Source organism: Eumetopias jubatus, unplaced genomic scaffold, assembly GCF_037043125.1.
Source record: "Eumetopias jubatus isolate StellerSeaLion01/CBP00866 unplaced genomic scaffold, mEumJub1_p1.0 scaffold_12, whole genome shotgun sequence".
NCBI classification, from domain to species: Eukaryota; Metazoa; Chordata; class Mammalia; order Carnivora; family Otariidae; genus Eumetopias; species Eumetopias jubatus.
The window spans coordinates 52970260-52996949 of record NW_028274818.1 but is presented as its reverse complement, the minus strand read 5'-3'; the positions used below and the strand labels follow the sequence as shown (position 1 = coordinate 52996949).

Genomic DNA, 26690 nt, shown 5'->3' with positions numbered 1-26690 from the left:
TTTCACTTCCGGGACGGTGTTCCGGCCCATTCCGGCCCATTTCCACCCCCGGAGGTAGGTGCTGCTCCTTGACTGGGCTCGGGCCCCGCACTCCGGTCCCGCTGCCCTGCACCGGGGCCGCCTTGTCCGGGCTCCGCCGCAGCCTGCTCCTGGGGCGCTCAGCCACTCCCCTTCACCCTACCCTCAAGGCACCGGAGACCTTCCACCCCCTTGGCCCCGGGCCGGGCTGAGCTGCCGGACCCGCCCCCTCGCCGGGCCCCTCCCTCAGGACCCCGGGATGGGCGGCCCCCTCCCCCACCGCAGCCCGGACACACCCAGATACACACACCCACCTCTGGGCAGCTCCCCGCCCGCCTACGCTTACCGTCTGGACAGGGTCCCGGGGCGCCGCCCCCTTCCGGGTGCTCTGCCCTCACCTGATGGCTAGCTCCCCAGCCTCACGCCTTGCACCCCTCTCCTCCCCCGCTCCTCGGTGACATTTCGCCCTTCTGCCAGTTCCCCGCTACCCACGCTTCCTAACGCAGACTTAAGCCCTTGAAATACCGGAGTGGCCAACTCCATGGCGTTCCCGATTCTCCCTCTTACAGCTCTCACCCTTCCAGTGCCGACGGTAAAGACCTTACTCCAGGGGCTTCCTCCTCACTGGGGAATTGCCGGAAAGAGCAAACAAAAAAGGCGCTGGTGTAGGCTCCAAAATAAACACATCTGAATTCATGATGGCATCGACAGAGGCTCTTATTGGATTAAAAGTTTCAAAACAGACAAAAACGCTTTGGAAAAAGGTCAGATTGGCTAAAGTTGGTTCTTGAAAGCAGTGTATACACTTCCCTATTTACTGATAAGTGTTGTAAATGCGGGGCAATACTGTGAGCTTGTCAGGATAAGTTCCTGAAATTTTAGGTCTTAGATAACTATGTAATGTCTTATAAAGTTTCAGATAAATGGAAACATTGGGTTCAAGTCAGTGTCTTCCTGTTGAGATTTATACAAATTACACTCAACCATTGAAAGCTATTGGGTGCAGTTACCGGCATAGTGTTTCAGCTATTTTTTTTTTTAATCTTTTAATGTCAAAATTTTGGCCATACTTGGTAAATACTCTATTTTTTTTAACCAGTTTTGGGGAATGAAATTTCAGTGTCAGTATCATCACCACCCTGAAATTCCCGACTTTGAATTTAGATAGAAGGTTTACCTAGTCTGTCCTAATTCTGAGAGTGAATTTCAAGTTTTCTGCATCCTCACTGAGTTCTGACACGGCTGTGGCATGTTTCCTAACCTAGAGTTTGTTTCAGAGTCCTTAACCCAAAGCCTTTTGGTGGGGGCTTTGACTCTTAATTGGAAATAATGGCTTGCATTCATATGGGCTATTAGTCACCTTTTAAATAATAAACCTAACTCACGCATAATGTAGTAAAGTATTAAGAGGGATGGATACCTAATCCACCCGTTGGTGTGTAATTACATTTATTCAAAGAGCTTACTTTCTCCTCCAAAGAAAAGTTGTCAGAGGATTTTTATATTCAGTGTGCAAATACTTTATGACTAAAGAACAAAAAAAAACCTGTCACAACTGCTTTGCCCCTTCTATTCTGTTGAACTTCTGTTTTGATGTTGCATAGCTTATTAGTAAGGGACGTATGGACGTAGCTCGAGTGTACAAAAGTGTAGCAATCACATTTCGGTTTTAAGGGTATCTTCTGGGAAACGTGACCTGAAAAACCTGTTGGTACTTCTTTTGCATATTTAAACGTGAGGAAAGTTATCTTTTTACTTGGCGATTTTGAAATTTTACCAAAAACTATTCGTCAGTAGATTTGAATCGGAAAGCATGAGAGGAGTGACATTCTAACTATTGCTGAACATGGTTCCTCTTTCCACAGGGTTGAATGCCTGCCTACAGCCTCAGGCACAACCATGGAGAAAGGTGGGAACATACAACTGGAGATCCCGGACTTCAGCAACTCTGTCCTGAGCCATCTAAACCAGCTGCGCATGCAGGGGCGCCTCTGTGATATTGTGGTCAATGTGCAAGGACAAGCTTTTCGGGCACACAAAGTGGTACTGGCTGCCAGCTCGCCCTATTTCCGGGATCACATGTCCTTAAACGAGATGAGTACTGTCTCCATTTCAGTCATCAAGAACCCTAGTGTTTTTGAACAGCTCCTCTCCTTCTGTTACACGGGGCGGATATGCCTGCAGCTGGCAGATATCATCAGCTACCTGACGGCCGCCAGTTTCCTGCAGATGCAGCATATCATCGACAAATGTACCCAGATCCTGGAGGGCATTCATTTCAAAATCAATGTGGCAGAGGTTGAAGCCGAATTAAGTCAGACGAGGACAAAGCATCCAGAAAGACCTCCAGAATCTCACAGGGTTACACCAACTCTAAACCGTTCCCTTAGCCCGCGGCCCAATACCGCAAAGGGAAACCGGCGAGGTCAAGTTAGCGCTGTGTTGGATATCAGGGAGCTCAGTCCTCCGGAGGAGTCCACCAGCCCTCAGATAATTGAACCGAGTTCTGATGTAGAGAGCCGGGAGCCCATCCTTCGAATCAACCGAGCAGGACAGTGGTACGTGGAGACGGGAGTAGCAGACCGAGGGGCCCGCAGTGATGACGAAGTCAGGGTCCTTGGAGCAGTGCACATCAAAACTGAGAATCTGGAGGAGTGGCTCGGGCCTGAGAATCAGCCTTCCGGAGAAGATGGGAGTAGTGCCGAGGAAGTCACAGCCATGGTGATTGACACCACAGGCCATGGTTCTGTGGGACAGGAAAATTACCCTTTAGGATCTTCGGGAGCCAAGGTGGCTCGGCCAACAAGCAGTGAAATTGACAGGTAAGGCTTGTTTTTCCTTGGTCATCTGATGACTGTTGAGCAGACATCCCTGAAGCAGGCCCTCTGTGTGGTACAGAGCGCATCTTCCTTACTGGCTGTTCTTAGCCAAGATAAGTTGGTGTTGGGGAAACTGGAAGTGTGCCAAAAGACTTGCATTCTTTTTTTTAAAGCAGGAAGCTCCTAGTCGTGAAGTATTCACAGTGTTGTGAGAACTATGGTAAAGTTAGACACTTCCATGAATCAGAATAGCGGCTGCAGCCACACTAGGATCAGTAATTGCCAGGGCCTCCTCGGATTTCCAGGCAGGGAGCTGATCATCAGCTGGGAGCCTGGCATCTTTGCCCTTCCTTGGTATGTTATCACACAGGTAGGTGGCCTCGGGGACTTTTACTTTCCTTTGTAGCACTGTTTACTTTTCCTTGCCCCCACCTACCAAATTAGAGGAAGGATGGTACCAGCAGTGATTGTTCTTTTTAGTGTGATCACAGTAATTCCAAAGAAAAGCTTTTTGGATGTTTTTCCCTTTTTTTTTTTAACTCATTTGCCATTTGATAATATCTTCCCTGTTTTCTCTCATCAATGACTGCTGGCACCACAAGCCTGAGAGTCTCTTTTTTCCACCAGTGCTGCTAACGCCCTACCCCTCACTTTTCTTTGTCGGATATATTGCAGAACTTTTTTTTTTTGGTGGAAGTAGCAATAATTCTAAGTAAATTGAAACAAAGTCTCAGGTGAAAGAAAGAAATATTACCAATGTAGATTGGTAACATTTGTTTTTTTCCACTCTTGAAAATAAATTAAAATTGACTGCATGAACAATGAAAACTAAAGAAGCTATTACTTTGGTTCACACCTGGTCTTGAAAGTGACATGTATTTCACAGAAAGTATATCCTGTATTTACTATAGGTGGTCTCTTGTGTCCTTCACAGTTAAAATCTCCTTGTGCACAGTACTTCCCCCTGTGTTAGCACTGTTGTCCAGTGTTAGAACTATATCAGAAGTAATGGCTTTGGATGCAAAGATTTATAATCTCCATGATTGGTATCAGCAGTCTGAAATATGTAATAAGTTACCATGGGGACTGGGGGGAGGAACAACCCCAAACCTAATAGTTACATAGAAGAAACAAAATCATAGACCCAGTTTTAATTTATGCTTCTATGGTCTCCCAGAACTTAAGGGTAGAAGCTTCTATTTAGCCTTAGTTTCACCAGGCCATGTGGTCTATCTGCTATGTCATTTTGTGTTTGTTAGATTTACTAAGGCAGACCTTTCTTAGATCAGATCCTGTATTGACTCCATGAAAAGTATTTCTTAGTAATCTGTTTTTCCGTTTGATCCCCCTTCCTCAGCCATGGGATAAAAAGGGTAGACATCACTATTTTTTAAGTTTCTTGACGCTACTTTTCTATCAGTCCCCTTTTTGCTCCTCTTCCAACAGATTTAGCCCCTCCGGCAGTGTTGTTCCCTTGACGGAGAGACACAGAGCCAGAAGTGAGTCTCCTGGGAGAATGGATGAGCCTAAGCAGCCCAGCTCCCAGGTATGTAGTGGATTTAGGATTGCTGCAGTGGTTGAAGAAAGTGCCACTGTGTGTGAACAGAATATAATGAATAAGAAAGAAAAGTTGTAGGAAAGGTAACAGTGGCCCTGTTAAATAAATACTCTATTTGGTTACGTTTTTTTCTTTATTCTGGCTTGTGAGCATGCAGGAAATACAGTTTTGTTGTCAGCAGAGTTTGGGAAGTAGAAAAAGATGAGATTGTGGAACTCCTCCCTGATTATAGGAACCAGTCTGTATTCCTGAGAATAATACAAATAACCCCTGAAAACTACATGCAGGTAATTTACGACCTGGGATGGAGAGAGTCTGATTTTGTACTTGGGTGGGTATAACACTACATAATTACTGATTTATATAGTGTCATATATTTGTAAATAAATTGCATATGCATTTTTGTGTGTGTGATTGCTTTTTTTGTATGCTGGTATCTTTTCATTTTTTTTCTTCTGGAATCTTTTGTTAGACCAAAATGTTCTAGAAAGGATAGGAATGATGTTTTCCATCTTTTTTGCAACTCTCCATAGCAAGTAGTGTAAGTAGTTGACAGTTTTGTTTGTTTGTTCTCATAAGTCTGTATCATTGAAGATTGATTTTTAAAAAGATTATGCACTCACCAAGTAGAACACAATGAATTGTAAATATTTTTGCCCTTTAAAAGGAAACACTGGTGGATTAAGATTGGATAGCTAATATTTTTAGATTCTGCATTGTATGATAGTATCTTAGTTTTTATGTAAACCACTGGATGTTTATTGTGTCCACAGTATAGTAACAGTGGTAAGACATTGTTAGAAACTGTATTTACTTGTATGTTATCAGGCCAGGGTACCAGAAAAGGAAGGTACCTATTAGAAGATAGATTCTGGTTTTAATAAGGTTTTAGAGGAAATGTTAGGAGCTTGGAAGAAAAGTAACTTTACTCATATAATTAGGGCCCAGATTTTCTCTTCACCTCTCAGATAGGATGCAGTGACCCTGTGAAGGTGACTATTAGGCAAATACATGCTCCTGTGGGACAGACCTTACAACTGCCTGGGTGGGTAAGACAGACTAACAGATACATAAAATGCGTATAGGAAAGACTGTAGCAGTTTGAGGAGCAGTGCTGTGGGAGTGGGAGTAGCTAACAGGCAGTTCTGAGAATCACTGTACCCCTAGCAGAGTGTTCTTCAGGAGAGATGAAACGCATTTTTGCAAGAAGTGGTTACAAAGAGGTAACTTACTCGTGTGTAGATGGGATAGGGATAAAAATGGGAATTCTGCAAGGGTGTTTACCTAACCAAAGCAGAAGGTACAGGCTATAAAGCAATAGCAGGTAAGTAATATTATCTGAAGATGATATTAAGAGCTGAATTATTACAGACCTTAGTATGTGTGAAAGCTTATTATGGTGAGTCTCCACCACAGTTCCTTTTTCCCTGCGGCAGAGGACCAAAACAAGACATGAACTTACATTACAGTAAGAACAAATTTTGATAGACTTGAAGAGCTTCCTGATTATAGGGGTGAATAAACTGCTATGGTCACTTCTTTATTCAAAACAATCCTGTGCCTTTTTCTTTTTTCTGCCACATGAAGGTGAAAATACTTGGCAGTTCTGAGAATTTTCCAAGTAATTATAATCTTTCTAACCTAGCTTTTCCCACCACTCATCAGCATTTATTATCCCAAACAAACAGACTTTCTCTGTGTGTCAGAACCACATCAAACTTATTCCTATCTCTGTACCTTGAGTCTGGGATGCCCTCTTCTTCCCAGGTGTCTGGGTTTACCACGACCCCACACCTCATTCCATGTGCCCTAAGTAGTCCAGCCCTCTTTGATCCCTCCTTAAACCACCGTAGCATTTACAGATCGTACGGTATAATTTTTCCTAACTCTGTACTGACTCATATAAATTATTCTTTTTCTATTTGCATGAATTTTAAGTCTCTTGTACTTTGAAATTTCCCTGAGGACAGAGTCCTCATTTTCTAATCTTCATATCTGATTGCCTTTTCAGGTACCCAATAAATAGGAGTTGTTTTACCACTAATTTTGAGTAACTAAGGCTACTTAGTAGGTGCTCAGTAAAGAGGCACCTACCAAATGGATTATTTGGTTGTCTGAATTTCCAGTTTTAGAGATCTTCAAATAAAATTAATGAGCCAAATTGATTTTTTTAATTTTTTATTTTATTTTTATTTATTTGACAGAAAACAAGCAGTGGGAGGGGCAAAGGGAGAGGGAGAAGCAGGCTCTCCACTGAGCAGGGAGCCCAACACGGACTCGATCCCAGGACCCCGGGATCATGACCCGAGCCAAAGGCAGGCACTTAACCGACTGAGCCTCCCAGGTGCCCCACAAATTGATGAGTTTTTAAGTTACTTCAGTTGAGTCTGATTAGTAATTAGAAGATTAGGATGGTGAACATATTTGTTTTCTGGGTTTTTTTTTTTAAGATTTTATTTTTTTAAGTAATCTCTACATCCAACATGGGGCTCAAACCCACAACCCCAAGATCAAGAGTCAGGTGTTCTACCAACTGAGCCAGCCAGGTGCCCCAATGGTGAACATATTTGAAGGCCATGTCAAGAATCTAGACTGGTATTGTAGAAAATATGGAAACCATTTATATGAAATTTATTCATTATATGGAATAATTCACTTAAAAGGATAACTTAAAAGACTTAATTAAATAAATATATTTTAAAAGATAATTTAAAAAGATAGCATAGGTAACTAAAATGCATTTACTTTCTGCTTGTGGATAATACTGGTATGACATTACTTTCCTTAAAGTTAGGGTTTTTTGGTTTGTTTTTTTTTTTAGAGAATCAGGGCCCTCAAGATTATGAATAATATTGTGAGTTAGTAATGTTTAATAATAGTTAACATTTACTTAGCTACACTAAACACTTTGGTATATTAACTCATTCAGTGCTCCTTGCAACCTTTCAGGTAGATGCTATTATTGTATTCACTTTACAGAGGAAGAAACTGACACACAGGGTAGTTAAATAACTTGCTCATGGTCACACATTAAGTAGTATGCAGATCTGAGGCCACGTTTCAGCACCCTTAATTGCTATGCAGGGTAATAACATGCATTCAGAATGTTTCAAGTTACCTTTATTGTGTTTGATTCTCCTGAAAATCCTCTTGAGAGAATTCATTGAGCTGGCAGAGCATGTACTAAACTTTTAATTTTGTGGATGAGAAAACTAAGCCTCAGAGAACTTATTCTGTGCTTTGTCCAGGAACTTTTAGTGGGCTAATCCCTCGTTCTTTATGGGAGTTCAGTGTTGATTATCCAGGGAAATGGAGCAGAAACAAATGTTATATAAAACAAATCAGAAATCGTCTAAAACCTCAGTCTTAACTATTCAACGCTTGACTTCACATACTGCTTCCCAAGCCTGCTGAGAACTGCTTCTGTTCTGTTGGAAATGCTGGAGAGCACTGTCAGTTTACACATGTGAAAGGAGACAAAACTCATTTTTAGAAATTCAAGAGAAGCGGGGAACCTGGGTGGCTCAGTCGGTTAAGCGGCTGCCTTTGGCTCGGGTCCTGAGTCCTGGGATCGATCCCCGCATTGGGTTCCCTGCTCGGCGGAGACCCTGCTTCTCCCTCTCCCTCTGCCTGCTGCTCTGCCTACTTATGCTCTCTCTCTCTGTCAAATAAAATCTTTAAAAAAAGAAATTCAAAAAAAGGACACAAAATTAATTACAAGTTAGATGAGTCTTTCTCCAGTTAATCCAGAGTCAGCTTTTGCATTTTCTCCTCTTTGCAGTTGTACTTTAGCCTCTACCAAACATCTGTAATTGCCTCATACATCTTTATAATGCTTATATACACATATAAGCTTTTTTTCAAGTATTTTATCTATTTATCTGTCAGAGAGCACAAGCAGGGGGAATGGCAGGCAGAGGGAAAAGCAGGCTACCCACCAAGCAGGGAGCCTGATGCGGGACTCAATCCTAGGACCCTGGGATCATGACTGGAGCTGAAGGCAGACGCCCAACGGACTGAGCCACCCAGGTGTCCCACATAAAAGCTTTTTATTCAGGAGCCTAGGTGGCTCAGTTGGTTAAGCGTCTGCCTTCAGCTCCAGTCATGATCTCAGGGTCCTGGGATCGAGTCCTACATCGGGCTCCCTGCTCAGCTGGGAAGCCTGCTTCTCCCTCTCCTCCCTACTTGTGCTCTCTCTCGCTATCTCTGTCACTATCTGTCTCTCTCAAATAAATAAAATCTTTTAAAAAAACTTTTTATTCAAAACATTATGTTATATGTATGTTATTTATATTTCAGAAGTCCGCAGACTGAAAATATCAGTAATTTCTGAATGGGGAGATTTTAATAAAGAATTTTGAATGAAAAGCATTTATAAATCCAAAATGTTTAGGGGTGCCTGGCTGGCTCAGTTAGAAGAGCATGCTACTCTTGATCTTGGAGTCATGGGTTCAAGCCCCATGTTGGGTGTAGAGATTACTAAAAATAATAATAAACTTTCAAAAAATTGTTATAAAAATATTTCAGGATTTTTAAATTATTCATTAAAAGAAATATATTGTTCCCACTCCCAGCTTTCAGATAGAAGGAACCCTTGTTTATTTCATATATTAAAAACTTTACATTGTTAATGTTCATATTAGGTAAAACCAAATTAAGGTCTTTGATATTGATGAATTACTGGGTTTTTGAGGTGTGGTAGTGGTAGTTTGATTATATTAAGAAAAATAATCTTTGTCTTTTTTTTAAGATTTTATTTATTTATTTGAGAGAGAGAGACACAGCGAGAGAGGCAACACAAGCAGGGGGAGCGGGAGAGGGAGAAGCAGACTCCCCGCGGAGCAGAGAGCCCGATGTGGGGCTCGATCCCAGGAACCTGGGACCATGACCTGTGCCAAAGGCAGGCGCTTAACCAACTGAGCCATCCAGGCATCCCAGATTATTCTATTTTAATAATATGTTTAAATCAATTCAAAACCACTGCAAATAGGTGTATAAAGCCAGATGATAATATGTCTGTGCACTGTATTTCAAGGGTAACCTTTAGTATAAGCAGTTTGAAAAGTGAATGAGCAATATCATTAGGAATGTGTATTGATCCTGTTTCTCTTTGTCTGGTTTTTGTTCAGAAATTTTATCTTTTATTCAGAGGGCAAAATCAGAAACCAAGTCTTACACTTCTTTCTCTGTGGTTATTTTTTATTGTATTTGGTGGACAATAGTCAGTAAATATTTATTATCAATTTGTGAAAAGGGTACAGGAAGGAATAACCAAGTTAGTAAATCCATATCTCAGTCTGGTTTCCTTTCCCACCTCTTCTGCCAACTTGCTCTGAGGTCAGTTACAATTTGAGTAGTCTTTAGAATGAAGATCATATATATTGATGTGGCACTAAAATATTTTTGAGTAAAGGAATACTGTTACTAACAAATTGTATTATCTTTTATAAAGGTAGTAACTACAGGATTAGATTTTGGTATTAATGATAATGCCATAAATAGAATTTATGATGTGTTTGCCATACATAATGTATTCTATACCATCAGGTATTGTTATCATTGGCCATGTCACATGTGACTATTTAAGTTTAAATTTTAATTAATTGAAAGCAATTAAAATTAAAAATTCAGTTCCTCAGTTGCACTAGCCATATTACAAATGCTGAAGAGCCACATATGGGTAGGAGCTGCTATATGAGATGAAACAGGTTACAGAACATTCCCATCATCACAAAAAGTTCTATTGGCCCAGCACTGCCTAAGTACCTATGTAATTGTCTAGAGTCCAAGAGGATGGTATGAATGGCCTCAGGTTCTCCTATCATGTAAAATAGAACATTCAGCAGGGGTTTTATGAGCATGCTGTTTGTCAGCCCAAGTAACTCTACTATCTTGCTCTTCTCAAGAAATGGAACAGAATGTCCCCAGATTGTTCTTTTAATTCCTATCTTAACATCTTTACTTTGTTGTAGTAATTAATTTCCTGTTCAGATCTCTCCTAAAAATAAGCATATGGCTTAGTATGAGAGGTAAAAAGAGATTTGATCTCTTTTAATATGTATACTTAAGCGTAGGTGTTCTTTCTTGCTTTCCTCACCTGGCACAGGTCGAAGAGTCTGCAATGATGGGAGTAAGTGGCTATGTGGAGTATCTCCGAGAGCAAGAAGTATCTGAGCGGTGGTTCCGGTACAACCCCCGTCTCACCTGCATCTACTGCGCCAAATCTTTCAACCAGAAGGGGAGCCTGGACCGCCACATGCGCCTGCACATGGGGATCACGCCGTTCGTCTGCCGCATGTGTGGCAAGAAGTATACCCGGAAAGATCAGCTGGAGTATCACATCCGCAAGCACACAGGCAACAAACCCTTCCACTGTCATGTTTGTGGCAAAAGTTTCCCCTTCCAGGCCATCCTGAATCAGCACTTTCGCAAAAACCACCCTGGCTGCATACCCCTGGAGGGGCCTCACAGCATCTCCCCGGAAACAACTGTCACATCTCGAGGACAAGCTGAGGAAGAGTCACCTTCCCAAGAAGAGACAGTTGCTCCTGGGGAAACTGCCCAGGGCTCTGTGTCCACCACTGGGCCAGATTGAAACATCGAGGGGGAGGGGGCAGACCCTCTTCCCCTTTGGGCCGTCAGCAGCCAGCATCAGGGCCGTGGGCTGGTACTTAGATTTACAAAATGCCACATCACTAGAGCGGAAGATGCTCCCAAGATGTTGCCAAACTAGAGGATCAGCAACATACACAGAAGCACTAGAGGCTCTTCCCCTCCTCCTTCCCACCTCATACTTTGGAAAATAATCAAGCAAATCAACTTTCTAATTCAGGGATCAACAGCCTTGGTTTGTTAACTTTATAAGAAAAAAATTTTTTAACAAAACGATGATAAATGGTCATTTATCTACCAGTCATGTTTGAACACTGTACTTTGGTCCATATCATCCTGGTGGCTGTAATTGCCCAGATCTAAAAAACAGCGGGAGCCTTGGTCATCTGAACCAGCCAGCCACCAGAGAGAAGGAAGTAGTTGTGATGGTGACAGGGAGGAGGTATTTCTCCTCTTCCTTCCCTGCCAGAACATGCAGTTTCACATTTGAAGAAAAAAAAAAAAGTATCCTGGTGGTTCTTACTGTTTTGAAAGGTCAGACCTTATCTTTGCTCTGATTAGGCATCTGATGATACTTTGCCTGATTATTTCATGTAAGCCGCCATCTTGAAGCGGTGTTCTCGTGGGCAGCATCACCTGAAGCACTTTAGGCAACTGGAAGTGAAATGAGCAGCAGAGTGTTCGCAGTAGGTTCTGCTACATTTGGGGGCTTGAGTGTCCTATTGAGGAAGAGGGGAGCAGGGAAGGAAGTGGGATTTTTGTGCAAATTTCAAATGGCGCAGAGTACTGCAACTTCCTGGTTGGTGTTTTTATACCACAGTGCTTAATTATCTTTGGGTGTTAGGAAATGGCTCTAGTCCAGATGAATTAATGTGTTAGGCTGAGTACCAAAGTTTCATCCAGTCTCTCTGGCTCCTCCTTTCACGTAACAGCAATATTATACATCAAAAATGTCACTTTCCAGTGAAATGAGCCTGGACTGTATTTTTAAATCTACAGGTCTCCATATTTGATAACTTTTATATGAAGTTTTAAACACATTTTTTCTGCAGTATTGTGGTTGAAGAAATTCAACACTATGGTTCTTATTGCAACCACAATTCCATTTCCTTCTACATATGTGATAGTTTATATTTTCAAGCCAATAGAAGAACCTCACTAAATCCATGTCTCGCGTCTGCAAACCTAGTAATTCATAAACCCACCATCAGCAAATTGCTGGTGACTCCAAGAGCTTTGCTTTTTAATAATACACTACAGGGCATTCACCAGAAAACATCATGCACAATCATGTTGCAATAAATTGATCAAGGGATCAGTTTTGATCAGGTTTGGTTACTTAATCATTCCTAAGATTTTTAAAACTTCAAGGGACCTTTTTGGTAATTCTGGGAATTTCTGAGATTCTTAATCCAGCACTGAGAGTCAGAAAAAATTTACCAAACATGTAGAGTTTTAGATGCCCTGTCTCACATTCAGAGAATAGAGGAGGATTAGTAAGGGGTGCGGGCAAGGAGATGCTTACAGTACAAATAGAAAAGAGAACAATCCATAGCTTCTCCTAGTTGATCATTAATGTTTTAAGAGTTTTTAAATATGCAGTGGTTTAAGCAGTTATTTTGGTGCAGAAGCATAGATGATTGTAAAAGAGATCTGGGGCGGGGGCGGGGCTGGTCATGCCTGCACTGGTGAGCCATTTGTGAGAATGTTAGTAGCATGCTCCCTTCCTGAGAATGCTTTGTGGTATGTGGAAAGGTGGGTAGGAAAGAATGGCATTTCTTTGATGATAGGAAGTTAGAGTGCAAAGAGTAACTTGTAAGCAATCTGCGAATTGTACATACCCATAAAGCTGCACCGTGTCACTGGAGAGTGGTTATTTTCTCTTCTGGAAAAATGTAGAAATGCGTCTTTTAATAGGAATGTAATGATGCTACCATTTGATAAGAGCCTACCCTTACACGGTCTGCCAAAGCTGTCTTGTCTTTCAGAGACATAGACTGGGGCACTCTCCTCTTTAGTTGGGCAACAGCACAATAGGGCCATCTTAGGGACCAGCTATGCTCTGTGGCCTAGAAGTGGATTTGAAATTAGACTCAAATCTTTAGGGAAACCTTTTTGTAGGTCATCCAGGCTGTCTGTGGACAGATTCATCACTGAATAGGCAGGAAGGTGAGAAGTACAGAATTTGCTGCTGTCTATGGAGCTTTTAAGCCTACCAAAAAAATGTTAAGTCCACCCTACTTGTGAGAAGTAGTATGCTGGAAAGTTCTTTATGCTTTGTTAGTTTCTTAGATTTTCCATGAGGAAATAGAGCTTTTTTAAACTATTACCAAATCGTAAAGGTGAAGTGCAGTAATCTCTGTCAAGAGAAACTCTGCAGCATCTGTCAGTCCTCTGGCCAGGATTAGCAACAAACCTCTTAAACGAAGTAGGAACTGTTGAGCAGATGTGGAAATGCTGTGAGTGTTTGGTGGGTCCCTCTCCCTTGTCATTCACTTGTCCTAGGTTATTCGCTGTATTGATACTGTGAATAGAGTGCTACCCGGTCTTCTGGGACCATAGCAGCACATTTGCTGGTTCTCGCCTCTTAATTGGCCTAGCCCAGAGCCATGAAATCCATGAACATACAAGCCAGGCTAGCTTTTAAACAAATTCAAGTTTCTGAAAGCAATTTCCATTTTAGCCACAAAAGCTTTTATTATTCTAAATAACTATCCAAGATTTTTATCCAGGTTCACTGTGACATTGTCCTAGTTCTTAGTTAACATCACTGTAGGGTCATGGAAGTTAGTAGTGTTCTGTCTACATTAATGAATAGTTGTATTGGTGTGTGCACAGAGGATACCTCTCTTAAGGATGTACTAAATGGACTTTAGCTAATGCTGAAAACTCATTACCAAATCTTAACTTGCACATGTCACCTTGTGAAGGGAACTGCATTAGCAATGAGAGCTAAATCATCATTAAGTACTTTAATGCCATGAAATAGCAAACACTGGGACCGTTTTCATTCATCGAGTGGCACTTAATAGCAAAGGAGCTACCCAATATTCCCAACAAAAGAAGAGAGATGGCAGTATATTAATCTGTTTTCATTCTAAGAGGTACCTTTTATTCTCTCTGAACTCTGATACCAGTATATAAATATAGCATTGGCATGAACAGGAACACTGTACTTAGGCAGAAGGGCTCTTTCTAATGACTTGTTCTCTCTTTACTCAGAACCATATTTACCTCTGAACGAGTTGAGTTTTATTTTATGTAATTTGCCAACTACCCCCAAGCCATCATTATGCCAGACAGTTAAATCTAATCTTGAATAAGTAAAAATAAGTTTGTCCCTAAAGGATAAGGATTGGAAAAGAAGGGAGGTAGCAGTTGAGGAAAGTTTTCTTGTTACTTTGTTTTTTGGTATTTTTAAACGTTTCCAGTTCCCTCTATATCAGTGAAACAGAGTTTCCAAAGATGTTGTGACAATAGAAATAAACCATTCTCCTCCCACCTTCATAGTTGAAATCTGGCCTTGGTTGGAAGTGGTCTGAAGGAAGAGTATTGAATAATGAACTTCATCCTTAGCTGAGTAGTCTCTGATCAAGAAATAACTTTAAAAAATTTTAGCTGTTACTTGACACAAATTTCATTTCTTTTAACTAGTAAAAATTATATTTTGTTTGACTAGAAGATCTAATTTAAAGAAATAAAAACAACGGATAATGGAAAGGAAATTAAATTGAACAAAGACAGCAGTCTGCTTAATCCTAGTGGAAGGCATTTAATCAGGAAGGGGTTGGAATCCTGGAAGTTTTTCTCTCTTCAGATCCAACAGACAGGTGTTTGTTCGTTTTCTCTTCCTCAGATGCTCTCCTCTTTATCTACTTACTGGTTTAAAGCATAACAAAGAGGCCCTTATTGAACTTGTCTTTGAAAACGGGGGCTCTTTACCTTTGCCATTTCGGAAGGGTGCACAATATTGAAGTATTTTAGTTGCTGAGATTTAGAAAAGGGACACCAAGCTATTACGTCAGGTAAACTCCTGGGTTCAAGAGGATGCCCCTTAGCAAAGTATATCCCTAGAATTTATGAATTAGATAAGGGTTCAGCAGACTGCGGCCCCCAGGGCCCAATCCTGAGGCCATCTGTTTGTGTTAAGATAGTGATGGTGGAATGGGGCCACACCTGTTCTTCAGGTGTTATTTCTACTGTGATGGCAAAGTGGAGTGCTTGTGACTCAGACCACATGGCCAGCAAAGCCTGAAAATGCACTGTTTGTCACCTGACAGAAAAGTTTGCTAACTCCAGAATTAGATTTGAAAGAATGACCCCCAAATTTGTCACTCCTGCCATTTTGTCTTTATAATAGTTTGGTTGAGGTTTTAAATTCATGTTGCCATGTATGCATCAGTTTCTTGAAAGAGCTTGCCATCTTTTTCTAGATCTTTGTCTCATAACCCTCTTTGTGTTCCTTCTTGATTCCCATTGCTTTAAAAGCATTTAGAATAGCCGTAAGATCTGTCCTTGCCTTAAAGGTGCAGGTAGATTAAAGTTTAGGATAGTAGTTACGGATGTAAGAAAATAATTTAAAAAATAATTCCCGTGATAATAATGTAGGATTAAATGAGTACCATGTTTACATAAACTACTGTAAAAAATTAATGTTTTTATAAGTTTTGCCATTCCTCTGAGAACACTTGAACTGATTTGCATAATGATGGCAAGAATGAATTTTCCCATTAGTATTAAAAATTAACTTCTGTTATGAATAAGTGGTTTGATTCTTACCCAAAATACTGCTTTCTAGATTAGAAACCTCTACCCTTTCCCTGTACTACAAATCTAAATTTTCATTTCCTCAAACTCACTCTGTTCCATGTGGAGTAGTAAAAAGCCAAATCTTTTTCCCTTCCTTTATCTTTTTTTTCCCAATGAATGTTTTAAAACATAATGAAATCTCTGAGGACTTCAAATTCCTCTTAGACCCATCTTACAATTTCTGTTACTATCATTTTTCTAAATATATACTGACCCATTATTTATTTGCTCTCTGAATGTTCATTCTTACTGTTCAAATAGCTTATTTATGCCAGATGTGCAAAAAATGGAAAATGTTAGGATGATTATTAACAGAATTCCTTGCAAGAGGAGAATATAATTGTGCCCCATCTGGAAATCATGCATAGACTTCTGAGTTAAATTTATCAGGACAAAATGTTCTAGGCCATGCTGACACGATGCAATGAATTTGATTCATACTTTGTTGTCAGCTCAACCAACACATACCAAGTTCGGATGAGTGACCTAACCTCCAGTAAGGCACCTCTCTACTAGGCATTTTATTCTTAAAGTTCCTTTTTTCTAAGTTGGTTATTAGTAAGTTTTATATGATATGCCCTATGAATAATAGATGACCCTTACCTATAAAGTTCCAGAATATTTGCCTAGGTTAGAACTGCCTTGTCATAGCACACTTAGAGTAATACAGGGTTCTTGAGATTTTGGAGTGTTGCTTTTCTGAAAAATTTGGGATTCTGATTAATCTGAGATATAGAACTTGTGAAAGTGATTGAATTTAGAGAGCCGGATGGACCGTCTGCCTCCAGCGCCGTGTGAGGTCTAGGGAATAGTTGTCATTTCTATGCGAATGCGTTGAAAACAATGTTGTTTGCCCAGCATTATGATTTCTTTGATAATTACCAGTCTTATGTTTTGCCGCCTTTGCTTTCTAGAGTCTGTTTCTCTGTTTTCAGTCTTCTCATTTTTAGGTAGGCTTTTCCCAAGACCAGTCTTTTTACTTTGCAGTAAGTAGGTGTTTCTTGCTCAGGACAGGCCAAAGTTGGATATTATGAGTCCCTTCAAACACCTGACTTAGTTACATTCCAAAGGATGTAATTACTGACAGCAACAGTGGTATTAAAACTCGGAGGATATCTGCACAGACTCTCCAGTTTTCTTGTATAGGCAGACTACCGTATCCCTCAACTGCGAGGAACAGCAATGACTTAAAAGGCAGTTATTACTTGAAATGTATAGTGTCTTCACAGAGTATATACGTGAATAAATGTCTTCTCTCACATCTTCCCCATTATCTATATAACAAGTACTTCCCATCTTAACACAGTTAAGAGGGGCTGGCTCACTCAAATAGTGGAAGCTTTAAGCAACAGAGCTAAGGTATAAAGGCAGAACAATTCATGAAAAATAAAACTCTTCTAATGCTTGCTTCTTTCATGTCCACTGGTAAGTCCTGTTGAGGAGGCTAGAATTCACCATCCAGTTAAGGGAGATAGATGTGCAGCATCTTACATGGACAACAGCACAATTTAATATACTGTGAATCTTAGAATTTGCATTAATCCATGATGCCAAAAGTCAGAGTTTCTCGTGGGAAAATGTTTCCTATTCTGTGAAATCACTTATCTTAAGTGATAAGTAGCATACAGGAGAATCTGTTCCATAAAGTAAATATTAAGTACTTTTTGGTACCTGACCGTATGCTTGGAATTTATATAACAAAATTGATTTTAGACATAGTTTAGATGTGGCTTCCTATACTTGAGAGTCCTGAATCCACTTGGTTGGAGTCTGGATGTACGCTTTTTAAAAGCCTGCACTTTTCACCACAGAGATCAAAGAGAAGGGGACAGAATTAACTGTCCTAAATGCTTTAGTGGCATAATTGCAGTTAATCCTCAGAATAATCCTGTGAGTTAATAACAGTAGAACTAAAAATGGTTGAGAGTTTTTTTGAATGCTTACTATGTGCCAGGCACGGATCCATGTGTTTCACATTGGTTAACTCACCTAATCCTTACAGCAGTCCCGTCTGGGTAGACACTGTTACTCTCCTCACTTTAGAGAGGCAGAAAGAGAAATTGAGGCACAGAAAGGTTGACCCAGGCAGTCTGACACTAGAGTTGACACTCTACTAGACTATGTTGCCTTTAAGAAGCGTAATTATATCACATTTTATAGGTGAAGAAACTGAGGAGCCCAGGGTTACACAGTGAATAAATTGCAGACCCAGTATTTTCCAATCTGATTCCAAAGCCCAGACTCTCTCCACTACATCATATTGACTCTGTTTACTTATAAAGAGTTGGGGTGACCTGGAATAAAGAATAGCCAGTAACAGTACTGCTTTCAGTGGATTTTTAACTCAAGAAAGCATGATTGGAAGATTTCTTCAAAAGATAGTGTCTCTGAGCAGATGTTGAATGGTGAATATTTTCTGGAGGTATTGCCCATTGATTCAGGAGTCGCCCACTTGATAGATCTAACTGTGACTCAGTTCAGGTTACCACCAAGGCAAAAATTGAAAGATAGCATTCTTGTATATCTAGCTTTGTAACAAACTGCCCTAAACTATAGTGACCTAAAACAATTTTATATATCTTGTGATGTTGTGAATCAGAAATAAAGGCTCCTCTAGGCAATTCTCTTGTTCCCTGTGATGATGACTGAGGTCACCTGGTTGTATTCAGCAGGTGGTTGGACTGGTCTGGAGTGTCCACGCTGATCTCACGTGCCTGACACCTTGCGGGAGGGCTAGAAGACTTGGGGCTCAGCAGGTCTCCTCTCCCCCTCTGGAGTCTCAGGGACTTCCCATGTGGTCTCTGCGTCGGGGCAGTCAGACTTATTAAATGGCAGCTCAGGCCTCTAAGAAGCTGGGCAGATGGTGCCAGGCCTCCAAGGCCAGGCTCAGAACTATCATAGAGTCACCCCCATACGCTGTTGGTCAGAGAAGTCACTGGTCAGCCCAGACTCAAGGGGAGAGGAAATACCACTTGATGGCATGTATGTCAAGGATTTGGGACTACTTTAATCTGTCGTAGGTAGCATTAGGTTATTGACTTCTCTGGACTTTTCTGTGTTCATTCATTTTGGATTAGTTGTTTGTGCCATAGAAACCACTTACGATGTCTACCGTGGGTCAGTCAAGGAGCTAGAAGGAGAATGAGACACACACCCCGAAAAGGTTTCATTAGCTACCTACCCACTGAGTTTCATTTATCTTATAGCAAAATTTCCATTTCATTTTTCTTTTGTTCCAAGTTCCAAGTTGTGAGCATTTGCTGGTTTTGTTTTTTTTTCCTGTGAAGCTACAGTAACTGTACATACTGAGCCAGAAATACCCCAGAGGGAGTAAAAAGCTTGCTGTTACAGAAATTTATCTGTTAGAGATGTCAACTGTATTTAAGTTTACAAATAGGCAAAAACTCCTGTGGTATGGAAAATTCAAATGGCTACTAAATCTCTTTCAACGGGAGTTTCTGTTGCGTGACTACATGGATCATATTCTTGAGATAGTTGAAAGCTTCGCCTGCATACCCTAGTCCCACCTTAACTGACACCACACCACCTCAGGCGCAGTTCTGTGCTACAAGATGAATAAGTTCATCCCATTTTTTATCACCTTTCATATGGGAAAATTCATTGCTCAATTTAATATGTTGTTAATCCTTTAAAATCAGCAGTTGATGGGGCGCCTGGGTGGCTCAGTCATTAAGCGTCTGCCTTCAGCTCAGGTCATGATCCCAGGGTCCTGGGATCAAGCCCCACATCGGGCTCCCTGCTCAGCGGGGAGCCTGCTTCTCCCTCTGCCACTCCCCCTGCTTGTGTTCCCTCTCTCGCTGTCTCTCTCTCTGTCAAATAAATAAAAATCTTTTTTAAAAAAATAAATAAAATTAGCAGTTGCTGTCAACCTGTCATCTAAAGTAACAGATCACTGAACTGTGAGGATTTCTGTCAGATTTAGGGTGCTTTATTTAAACTCCTGCTGGCTGATACTGTTAGACTATTGCTGTGACAGAAGAATTATGGGCAGAGAATAAATTCTGCTCTAAAAATGATCACCCCCAGACCAGTATGCTTTGTAAGAGAAGAAAGATTTGGGATTATCTATTCATGCCATGGGCAGTGGGTTCCTGGAGAATTAGCTGTGAGGGCTTCTTGCTGGTCATCCCGTGAAGAGGTCTCTCTTTCTTAGGTCAGGCCTCAGGAATTGCAGACACAGGAAAGGGAGGGTACTCAGTGCTGAAGGCTTAATATAGGGCTCTACAAAATGCTAGGAAGGGAAAAAGACTTTGGCATTTGTAGTTGGATAGCCAGGGATGAAATGTTTGAGGCATTTAGGCATCAAGATTAGATTTTATCATATAAGGATTGGGGCAAATTTCAATGAATAAAAACAAACGAGCCTTAACATTTTCTTTTTGATCCACATTTCCACTCTGATGGACCTCAAAGTCTGCTTTTTGTGACAGAGAAGACTTTGAAAATATATTCCCAGGGAATGAAAAATCTTACGGTCATCTATGGAGAAGTCTCACATTCTGTATGGGATAGCTCTTTGGGCCCTCCTCTAGGTTCTCTGTGGCGCTTAAGTTTGAAATCCTCTGCTGGTGGCATGAGAATGAAGTACTGTGGTCTTGATTTGCAGAAGAGAACAGAGTCAGAAGAAAGGGAACCTGTAGATTGAGAACACAGTGAGTCTTTCTAGCATTTTAGGCAGGTCACAGTGCCCTGCGGGAATAGAAATTCCTTAGGGTTCAGATTTCTGCTCTTAGCTACGTCTTAAAGCAGATGTTCGTGACATATTTGAAGATGATCTCCTGAGTTTCCTATAAAGAAATAGAGTCCTCACTGTAGTGGTTGTCTAAGAACCACTGCAAAAACAGAATTACAACACAGGGAACAAAGCTTAAAATGTGTTTCCTCTGGAAGCCGAGATGCTCAAGTGGGGGTCACTGAGAGTGTGGCTGAATTCTATGTCTAGAACCGCTATCAGTCAGATAGCAGAGATATTTAGGATTTATATGGTATTTCTAATATTTTTACAAAAATGATATTAAATCATGTAACTTGAAGTTTTAAAAAATTAGCCTGTTTTCTTTTTGGAAAACTGGCCCAATAAAAATAACACTAATATAACTCAATTGTATATGCATGTGCATTGAACACAGAGTGGTATACTAAAGATAGTTCATGCAAATAACTTTTGTGGGAAGTTTGGCTATTTTCATAATATCTTTTTTCATAAATGTTTATAAATATATTTACTCATCCATTATGACCTTGGTAGCATTAGAAGCATTTGTTAGCTGTATCATTGATTCTAAAAAATCAAATTCTTGGCATAGTAGGCTATGAGAGCTTTTTGTTGCTTTGTATTTTGGCTAAGAAAATTATTTCTTGCACTTTCTATTTATAAAGATGTTATAACACATTGCACCCACTTAGTGTAGCTGTTGTTTAGAGACAAAAAAAATGTAGGTGTTAAAGTGAAATGTATGTTTAAAAAGCCTGGCATAAGGAGGGACCTCAAAATAACAAACTTGGCTTGCATCTACCTGAGAAGGGCTGGGGTTTCATATCAAATTTAGAGTGAAAGGAGCTGTTGGGGTGGGTGTGCTGTTGCTGCAAGTTGCAATTTTATCGCGAGTTGCCAGCGATGTCTGTGTGATTTTATGTGTGTGTGTGTGTGTGTGTGTGAGAAAAAGGTGTCTGATGAAGGCAGATAAGTCAATGTAGAATAGTCTACCTCCCATTAAAGACTGAGCATATTCCAAGATTGCCCTGTAGCCCTTTGGGCAGGAAGCTGCATTCCTCAGCCACTGTCCACCTCGTCCTCTTTTGTACTCACTTCAGCTCCTCTACCTCTGAGCACTTGGCTGAAGAAAGAGTGTGCTTTTTGTAGCAAGCGAAGGAAAGCCAGACACACAGTCTAGAGGTTGCAGTATCTCCTGGTCACGTGCAGATGTTGGTACTTAGCTCTGGTGTCGAAATCCAACAGTGTCAGAATGCTTTGGTTTAGTGCTTTTATCTGCTGGCTTCTATTTGGCAAGAGTAGCCAGTGCATGTGGAATCTTCCTGGTTTTTTTTTTTAAAGACGCACCAAACTCCTTTTAATGAAATATGAAAATTTTGTGTGAGTCCTGAGCTGCTTTTTTGTTCATTGCCATTTGCAGTCCATTACTGGGGGACCAGATGACTAACGGTATTTTCCCAGTGATGAGCCTTCTGCCAGTATCCTGACACAGAGGGATGAATGCCATGGGTTTTTAGATGACTTGTTTTGCTTTTAGTCACTCCAGAGAGACATTCCTGTTTTTAATGCCTCTGCTGTTGTAGTAGTCAAGATGACCTCACTTGAATGTTGCGGGTGTCAGGAAATTGAGTTTCAGTAATACCCTGCCACGAGGCACACCACCTAATCTTTACATTCGGTTGTGATGCTCAGCTGACTTACTGTTTGGGCTGCTCGTCCACCGAGCCATATCAGGTTACCTACATTTTGAACACGTGTTCTGGCTTAAGAAGGACTCTCGACCCTATCATAGATCTCCTGTGGTGCTTTCCACCTTTTCATTCTAAGGCACTGGCTGCTTGTAACGTGCAAACCGGGATTCTCGGGTTAGGAGTGAGAATGAGAGAGTGATCTAGTCTCAGATGTTTACAGGTTGGCCTCTGTGTTTAGGTACTAGCTGATCAGGATTTGCTGTCCTGGTGACTGGGAAGGGCAAATGATGATACAGTGTGAAATTCCAATTAATGAGACAGGCATTACTCCTAGGAGGCCACTGATCTAAGTCACCTCTGCCTGAGTACAGCGTGAGTCCTGGAGGGAGCTGAGGCAGGAAATCATGAGTCTACTCACCACAGCTGTTGGTTCTCTTCCTTTCTTTTCTGTGTGTGTGTGTGTGTGTGTGTGTTTATTAAAGCACAGGGGAAGAGCTGCCCAGCTATTGTTATTCTAACTGTAGAATAATTGTCATTTTATAAGCCATGCTAATATCCTAGACTCAGGAATTAACTCCTGCTTAGGAAACTTCTTCCCTCTGGCTTATCTTTTTGTGCCAAGTCTGTTCTAGGCCTGTCCCCAGGTGTTTTGCTATAACACATACTTAAATGCAGACTTACCTAAATCCGAAATTTACTGTTGGCAGTGTGACCTGTTACAGCCAAAGTGATTTATTTAAAAAACAAAAAGGTGAGAAATGCCTAGGCCTGTCTTTGGGGCACATAGTAAATCTGTGGATCTGAGAGTAAGCATGGAGTCCTACCCTTCTTCCCTCTGGCCTAAGTGAACACTGGCCTGAATGCTTTTTATTACAGAGCCAGTTGACCTAAGCCAGGAGTTTTCCATCTTGGCTACACATTAGAATCACGTGGGACGTGTAAGAAATGACTGTTGCCTGGGGCCCCTGCCGGACCCTCATGTTGAATTGGTGTGCTGTGCAGCTTGGGCTTTAAAAGCCCCGCAGCTGATTCTAGTGGGCAGCCAAGGTTGAGAATCACTGGCCAGGTAATCTTGAGTGGCCTGCAGCAGGATAACCTCAGTCTAGTTCTTTTTGTGTCATAAGATATCTTTATTGCTAGCCCAGCATGGCTCTGAGTTTAAAGTGGGCCAAGGCTCAGGTGGTAAAATGGATCATCCATTTGTCCTCAAAGTAATTCTGGAGAGAGATGTTACCATCCATCCAGTTTCGTCTCTATACCAAATACAAGGTGTGCATAAGTAAGCAAAACAGATTTTCAAAGTCTGGTCTCTAGAATCCTCTTTGCGTACATGATTTGAGTGGAGATTTCTCAACTCTGCTAGTAGCTAAAATAGAGCACTTGAACTTACTAAAAGGGCCAAGCCCACCCCATCTAGGATGATTTCTATTTGTAAAATAAGCATTATTAAAGTTAATGGAAAAAGAAGGATCCTTCCTGGGGGTGATGGTGATACATTTGATTATTTGTCTCTTAGCCTGTCTTCTAAGTGGGATTTCAATGTAAAGTGACTTTCACTTTTCCTTGGGGTTTTTTTGTTTGTTTTTTGGAGTTTTTTGTGTTTGCTTTGTGAATGAAATGCACTAGCTAAGGCTTAAATGTTTCTGAATTTTACATGAAATGTGAAATGAGTAATTTTAGTATCTTTATTCCAGGATGTCAGAGACCTAACCTGGTAATTCCTAAGTGAGGTTCCCTATCTTTCTCCCCATCCCAGGTAGTAAAAATGCCTGCCCTGCCCGTGGCAACTCGCACACGGTAATGGGAAGGGGAGAACTGTTTGATTACCTTACGAGTGAGACACCAACCCCCCAACCCCATTCAAACTGACTAGCTACCAAGTGATTTCTCGTTCCTGATAGAAATTTTTGTTTAAGAGCAAGTTCAGATATAGCAGTCTCTTTCTGAGAGAATTCTGGGCACCATAGAAATTTTCATTCATATATTGCCTACAATAATTGATACTTTAAATTTCAAATAGGTCACGGTGTGTTCAAGAAGAAAAATCGGTTAGATGGAAAGATTGGCTAGTGCAGAGGACTGAATTAGCATCAGGCCTTGACATTTCATTAAAATAACCTGGAGGCCTGGCTCTTTACATTGCATGTAATGCTGCAATGTCTTTTAGAGAAAATGCCTCCTATGCCTTAGAAAATTTATGAAGGCTTCTCAATATGGGGTGGAATAGAAAAACAGTAGCCTTTGGGACTTGCATGCATCCAGAGAGTAACGCGTTAGGGTGTCATACTGAAGAGGGTTGTGGAGTACTGTGAACCATTGTTGAACTTTATGCAAATCACACTGCACTGGATTTTATGATTCCTGGGGGGCGGGGGGGGAGTAGACAAGGAGGATGGGTCAGTAATGGTACAAAATATATAAACTTGTTCTATATTTTAAGCAAGGAATGAAACAAATGCCCTACAGGAATTCTCTGTCAGAACTGTGAAGTTCAGTCAAGTTGTCTGCCCTACTGGATTGGCTTGCTGATTCCTCTTCAACTTCTAAGGAGTCCTTTAGGAAACAGCTACACAAATGCTAGTCTGATCACAGTTTCACCACCCTCCCCCTACTCAACAAAAGAAAAACATTCCCAAACTAGAGAAATGTGTTCTCTCTCAGTCCATTACTTTTTTATCTGCTCTGGTCTGTGTTCACAGTTTTAGCCCGTTGCGTTATTTTGTGATCTAATGGCAGAACTTGAAGAGATCTGCCAATTCAGTAAGGAACCAATGGCCTCTCCTTTAAGGAATCTTAAAACCAGAACTCTCCATCTTTGGCATGTTAGCCTAAGTGAGTAAAGGGAGAAGTACATTTGGAAGAGCACTTAGATTTCCTGGCTCCTCGTCATTCAGGGTTGGGACTCACTCACGCTCTGCCCCTGGGAGGAGAAGAGAAGGCTGAGGGTTTAAAGATAGAAAAATCAAGGTAGCTGAAATGTGGTTTCCTTCAGATGGACATGGTCTGAAAGAAATCTGTCCACCTGTTCTCTATGGTGCTTATATGGTGGGTGACAACTGTCCCCCATCTACCTGTCCCTGGCACTGTGCCTTCCCACTGGTCACTGTGAAAAGCAGATCACACTGGACTCAGAGGCCAGAACCCAGGACCATTTCCCCTCTTCTCATCTTGAGCCCATCACTTCTTCATACAGCTAATAATGTAGCATTTACTTCTCTTTGGAAAACTCTTGGGTTTGTCCCCCAAGAAATAGTAAAGCATTTCAAGGAAAATAGTCAGAAAATAAGGTCCTGGTGGTAGCTATCAAATAAAGAGATTATAGGACAATTTCTCTTCCCCTCAGCTGATACCATTAGCAAGAATCAACATGCCCCCCCTTCCTGTGTTTTTAAAGGCTACCGTAATATTTGTAAGCGACAAACTTAACATTTTTTCACAACTTGCTAATCAAAGATTCATATTAAAACAGACAATCAATTTCTAAAATGTTATCCCTGAAAGGGAATGAGGTAGAGTTTTAAACTATAAGAACCTACCAGTCTGTTTTTTCCCTTTGAAAAAACAAACATTTGAGGTTTGTGTCTTTCATCTGAAGCTATTACACCATTAATAAAGATGCCTCCGAAAGGTCAGTGAGCCAGGTGAGCGCTCTTCCACCTCTGAGGGTGCTGGCCTGGGTTCATGCATCTTATTTCCTTAGAGAATATCTGTTTTTATTACGACCTTAATTATAAATACCTATATATAGGAATAGGATTTTCTCACCCCACCCTCTTTTAATCATTATCACTTAAGTGTAAACCGCACCTCCCCTCACCCCCCTTTTACTGAACAAATGCACTTTAATTCCTAAGGAGAGTGGCTGTTCCTGGCCCTGAAAGCCAGATTACTTCAGGAGGAGAGGTGAGGAGGGAGAACTCCTGCCAGACCCTGTGAAATTAACCAAATTCCTTAATGTCAACACAAATCCTACCCATTTTTAAGCTGTCCCCACCCCTTGCCAAAGGGAAAAAAAGAAACAACCAAAAATGAAGACATTTAAAATGCCTACCCTGATTGCAGAAGTTTCCCTGGGGACAATACCCAATATTAAGTTATTTGCTCAGCTACCAAATTGTCAGAAACTTCTAGGTGGTTTTGTGGGAGGCTGAGATTTCTTTAAGGAAAAAGGTGAAAATATAAAGGCTATAAGATACGATTCTGATTTGTGTCATTTCTAAATATTAGATTTGTTCTCTCCCTTAATTTGACAGGTGTTCTCAGTCTCTCCTCCTGTAGATTCTGTCCTTCCCCTGATGACAAGCCAATAGTCCTTGGTGGGGTTGCATGTCTCCTAGAGCCCCAGAAGCCCTGTCGTGTCGGGGGAGGGGGGAGGGCAGGAGGGCGGGCCGAGACTGGGGTTGGGGGGAGGGAGAGTCAGAAAAAGAGTGAAGATATGGGTTTATATA

The 26690-nt window shown here is 41.1% G+C and overlaps 1 protein-coding gene across 1 annotated transcript; it reads left to right on the top strand.

Annotated features, from left to right (window-relative positions):
* The first annotated feature begins 22 nt into the window (after positions 1 to 22).
* Positions 23 to 26610, top strand: ZBTB37 (zinc finger and BTB domain containing 37). The gene is made up of 5 exons (XM_028123065.2): positions 23 to 54; positions 588 to 782; positions 1884 to 2840; positions 4284 to 4383; positions 10502 to 26610. The coding sequence occupies exons 3-5, from the start codon at positions 1918 to 1920 to the stop codon at positions 10988 to 10990; spliced, it is 1512 nt and encodes a 503-aa protein (XP_027978866.1). The 5' UTR covers positions 23 to 54; positions 588 to 782; positions 1884 to 1917; the 3' UTR covers positions 10991 to 26610.
* The last annotated feature ends 80 nt before the right edge of the window (positions 26611 to 26690 follow it).

Excerpts from the sequence above, each read along its gene's own strand:
- ZBTB37 (XM_028123065.2), top strand. The coding sequence starts at position 1,918 with ATGGAGAAAGGTGGGAACATACAACTGGAGATCCCGGACTTCAGCAAC. Across the intron at positions 2,841-4,283 it reads ACAAGCAGTGAAATTGACAG|ATTTAGCCCCTCCGGCAGTG; the intron begins GTAAGGCTTGTT and ends CTCTTCCAACAG. Across the intron at positions 4,384-10,501 it reads CTAAGCAGCCCAGCTCCCAG|GTCGAAGAGTCTGCAATGAT; the intron begins GTATGTAGTGGA and ends CACCTGGCACAG.